General features: G+C 33.1%; 1 protein-coding gene across 3 annotated transcripts in view; it reads right to left on the bottom strand.

Moving 5' to 3' along the window:
- Positions 1–4889, bottom strand: part of LOC108740250 (proline dehydrogenase 1, mitochondrial) — a 186802-nt gene that overhangs the window by 176581 nt on the left and 5332 nt on the right. For 2 of the 3 annotated variants that reach the window (XM_018474501.1, XM_018474504.1), the window contains exon 1: positions 2819–3356. In XM_018474501.1, the coding sequence (XP_018330003.1) occupies positions 2819–3124 (306 nt within the window). In that variant the 5' untranslated portion in view covers positions 3125–3356. Of the gene's footprint in view, positions 1–2818; positions 3357–4889 lie in introns of those variants that run through there. The other variant, XM_018474502.1, reaches the window with a different exon arrangement.

The raw sequence follows: 4889 nt of genomic DNA, 5'->3' as shown, positions 1-4889 counted from the left end.
CTAGCAAGGAGATCGGGCTGAAACTATAGCTACAAGCTATCCAAGGATGGTACTATAGAATGTCACCTCAAGGTAGGCCTAGTGGCGTCATCTCTTGGTTAGGCCGGAAACTTATCAATCCACCCTCGTATTTCTATTACGTTCTGTATAGGACTGATGACCTTATAATAATGACGCCCTATATAGATACAAGCACACATAAAAAGCGTTCCTATGCGAACGAATGCATAACACCAGAAAAGAATAGAAAATTACTGGAACTTTTCTACCGTCTCAGCAATATAACTGGAATAAAATGGATAAGACTTCTCACGCAAGTATGCATGTCGTTTCAACACAAACTCACAAAGATATATTTGACAATCTGCGAAAAAGGAAAAGAAGCAAGATTACACAACTGGAAACTTCCAAAATCGCCATCAACTAAAGCACAAAAACGTAACATCCTCCGAGGAAAAGGTTTTGATCAAAAGATGTAACTTCTCAATAACACTAAACAAAATAGCGACAGAGAGATATCATAGCAAACTTTGAAACGGCCATTTGTGATTTACCAGAAAAGCCTAAGAAAAATGTAAACTTTTGACGGGTGTTACGCTTTGTTTAAAGGTTTTTGAAATTTCGGTTAGTTTAGGGCAATATTCAGAGAAACAGAAGATATTTTCAAATATGAATATTAAAAATATATTCCACAAGTCAGTCAAATTATGCATTTTCGCTCGTGCGACATGTGCCGTTTCACATAAGCGAGTATAGAACCCGCTCGTTCGAACAGAGCGTCAAGGATTGTACAGGACCAGATAAATCTATTCACGCTGATTCTAAAACGCGAGTCATCAAGGCAGTCTCCGGGATGGCGACGCTTTTTAACGCCAGCCAGCGCGGCAAGTCATTTCTTTATTAACGTTCCATCAATCCGCAAAAGAAGGTGCTGCGTTGCTGTTTTATTTTAGTTTGTCTGTAGTTAATGCATATAATAGATGATGGTAACGCAATTAGATTTCCTTCGGTTGTTCATTGCTATACTGACAGTATACAAAAAAAAATTGGTGATATTGGCAAACCTACGAGGTTTTATTCCGCTGTTCGGTCAACCAAACGCATTGTTATGAAAACTCTTGGAGGCGGACGAGCATTTATACGCGCGCGTTCAAACGCGCGCTTCAGCACTATATAAAATGGCATCGTAAGAAAAACTGCCGATAAAGAAATATGTAATTTCTACGTTCTACGAACATTTCATGATACTGTTATATTAGTATACCAATACACATACAACGATTACCAAATTAAACTTAAACCATTAACACTTAATTGCAATGTTTAAAAAAAATTTAGATTGATTGATAAAAAAAAGTATTGTACTTAACGACAAAAACAATGCTTTCTTGAAATGCCAATTAAAATTTTATTGTCGTTATAAACGCACGTTTCTATAATGCTATTCATTAACATAAATGTGGTATACCATATTTTTACCTGACAATACGTAGATAAAGCAAATTATTGTTATTTCTTTACTCTATATCCTTTCTGAGTAATAAATGCACCGAAGAAAATATCAAGTAATACTTTTAGGCCTATTTATGTTTAAGGTAGTTTCGTTGTTACAGTACATTGAATATATTAAAAATATTTCAAATAAACACATAAATATGGAGGTACCTAGGTATTTAAATAATTTGAACGCTACGTAGGTAATTTTGCATTAATCCTTATTCTATGAAATAAATTGGCAGTGGCAAAATGCAGTAAGTAGGTAACTAAAAAAGGGACTACTAATAAAATAACACTTATTAAAACAACTGTAATAGTTACGTACCAATCCACTTCAGTTTTAAGTGTTAGTTAATTATCGAGTGATTACCCTCAGTTGCATGCGTACGTAACTATTTTATCTATTCCACTTACTCATATTTGTCTACAAATCATTAACATACACTGTAATATTGTTTCAATATTTCTAGTAGGTACGTATAAATATAGTAGGTACCTGGTATTATACGATACATGAGAGATACTATTTTTACTAATTCCTACAACAATAGTTGCGATACGTAAGCATATTTTCAAAACAGAAAATGTTTTTGACTGAAAATTTCATTGTTTTATTATACCTATACTTAATCCGAAAATTGGACGAAAATAATTATTTTTTTTAACATGTAGTTATTCTATTTTTACAATTAGGTACCTATCTACCTATCTAAGCCGTTTTCGTATCAGTCCATATTACAAACAATTAAACAAAAAATAGTGCAGATACCTACTGTTGTTTAATCGCTAAAGGAAGAATATATAAAAAAAAACTACTTATTATTGGCAGATAGGTACGTACATAGGTAGCTATGTACATACCACCTACCTATCAGTTTGTTTTTTTTTTTATACCTACTTAATCACTTTAGCTAATTTATCTAATTATAAGTTTATCAGTTTTTTATCGCCGCATAAGTATAAAAATTAGTATTTACATTGTACATACTCATAAGTCTGTAGTCTGTACAGTATCCAAAACAGGAAATACGAATGTTCTTTTAAATAGATACTCCTTTTTTTAGTCTACCTACCCTTGTATTGCAACAGTTAAAACAAAAGAGTAAGTAAGCTTTATTGACTTAATACCTCTACAAGTAGTAGGTACCTAGGTATATTAACAATTAAGCGTATTAGACGACTTCGCTAATAGGTACCTATATAAATGTAAACAGTGGAAACAAATCTCTGCTTATTATGGGATAAAACGTTATAACATGACTATACCTACATAGGTACATCAATATGTAATTTAAAAAGAAAATTTAAGGAGCTTACTTACCTTCATGTTGTTTTGTACTAAATAATCGAAGGAACATAGTGTATAGACGATATAAGCTCTAATTAGTTCTAAATTTGTCTTGCTTTTAAAAGCAGCTTCAGCGTTTTCAAATGTAATATCAAGAGGATCTTTAGGGGGTTGTCCCGAACCGGCAGTTGTAGCTGCTTCCGAGTTATCTGATACTATAGTAGTGGCAGCTGTTGACTTGAGGGCAACCTGCCGGAACTCTAGCTTTTGACAGGACGCTGCGAATAATCGACGATTTTTGACGGCACTACATCTTAAAAGGGCTCGCAAAAAAGCCATTTACTCGGTTTTATTGATTTGCCACCGATCTCGTGCCAGAATAATACCAATACTATTTTCAGTATGGTACTGACGTAACTATTTTTCTTATGCAATTTTGAATTAGCACTGATAAAATTTTTATTAATATAACAATCGATCTAGAGAAGATTGGAATAACCGAGCTACCGGCTTAACTGGCACGGCTTTTACTTCAATTGAACGAATTTCAAAATAGAGCACGAACCTAACTCATCGANTCAAACGTTCTACATTAAAATTCAAATATCAAAGAAATGCAACATTCAAAAAGGTGAAAATCAAAATGATAGTAACAAATCAAAGTCATTCAGAAACAATTTTTCAATCGAGTATTTTAATTATTGGGCCAGAAAAGATTTCCAGCCATAGACGTTCGAGTTATACAAATTCAAATGTATATACTTTTGTTTAGCAACACAAGAAATACATTATTTGTGATCCAACACTTGTACTGTGCTGCTTGCATTTTTCTCAGCAATTCCCGAGTACTAAGTAACGCAAAATTACGATATGTACAATACGATAGGTACATGTTACCTATCCCAACACATTTACATGTTTCCAGCTCTTTATAATAAATACTGCAAAAACCGAATATTATGTCATGAATAATTCAGTGATTATGTAATTAACTGTAAGTCACATAAAGTTGAAACATCAAAAAATTGATAGGCATTTTAGATTGCATATGAATCCGTTACCCACTATGCATGTATATCATATTAGTTATTACACGGAAATACATCCTTTTATTACCATAGATATTACAAGGTTTCAGCAACTCTTCTTTCATGCGCGTGCTTTCGAGTAGTGATCGCTAACCGAGGCATGCGCAATACTTTGCCGGTGCAAATACCATGTGTTTTTAGTAACCCTTTTATAATACCACTAAAAATAATTCCAAGGTATACTAAAGCTAACAGAGATGTGATTTATTTAGACCATTTCCAATAATGATGGTTTGTTTAAGTATTATTCATACTTATTCGTGTAAAAGGATAATCTATACAATAACTTTTACAAAATGATACGGTACGGTTCTTGGTTTTATTATATAACAATAAAGCTTTAAAGAATAATAACATTCTAGATATCAAAAGTGGATCTGTAACACAATTCAATCTTTTAATTAAACGTTTTAATAGTAATCTAGTTTCAAAATATAAAATTATGAGAAACAATTGTAGCAATTGCATAGCAAAAATGTTTTTTTTTTGGAGATAATTTATAAATATGTCCCTTTTAAATCGCTTAATAGTCGGATGAAATTTTCAAAAAACCTAGCCTTTCAATAATTGTTAAGGCAATTCACGCATCTTTTACAGTTTTCTTACAAATTTTAAACAAACTTCCATATGGTACAACTTACTTCATAACAAATTTTAAATAAGGAACAACATAAAGTAATAAAATATTTCGAATAAAATAATTCGAAGTGGTCTGTATTCTGTCGAAACTGCCCGACGCGGATCGCGATTTCGATCTTTTTGGATCTCATCAGCGCGTCGCAGGCAGCTCCAACAGAACACAGACCAACTTCTACCTGCTGTCTTAATAGTGCATTTTAGAAAATACTACAAATGGTGCAGTAAACGCCATCTGTAGCTCGATGCTACATTGTAGGATTACGTATGCTCCAACAAGGTCCACTTGTGTGGATATCTACTTGCTGAAAACGAATCCCGGCGTAGCCAACCTCAACGTGATAGGCACGTTAGCTTAATCGAATAAAATAATTCGAAGT

The sequence above is a fragment of the Agrilus planipennis genome, unplaced genomic scaffold, assembly GCF_000699045.2.
Source record: "Agrilus planipennis isolate EAB-ADULT unplaced genomic scaffold, Apla_2.0 scaffold247, whole genome shotgun sequence".
Classification (NCBI taxonomy): domain Eukaryota; kingdom Metazoa; phylum Arthropoda; class Insecta; order Coleoptera; family Buprestidae; genus Agrilus; species Agrilus planipennis.
The sequence above is the reverse complement of the archived record's forward strand: the minus strand, read 5'-3'. Positions and strand labels throughout refer to the sequence as shown.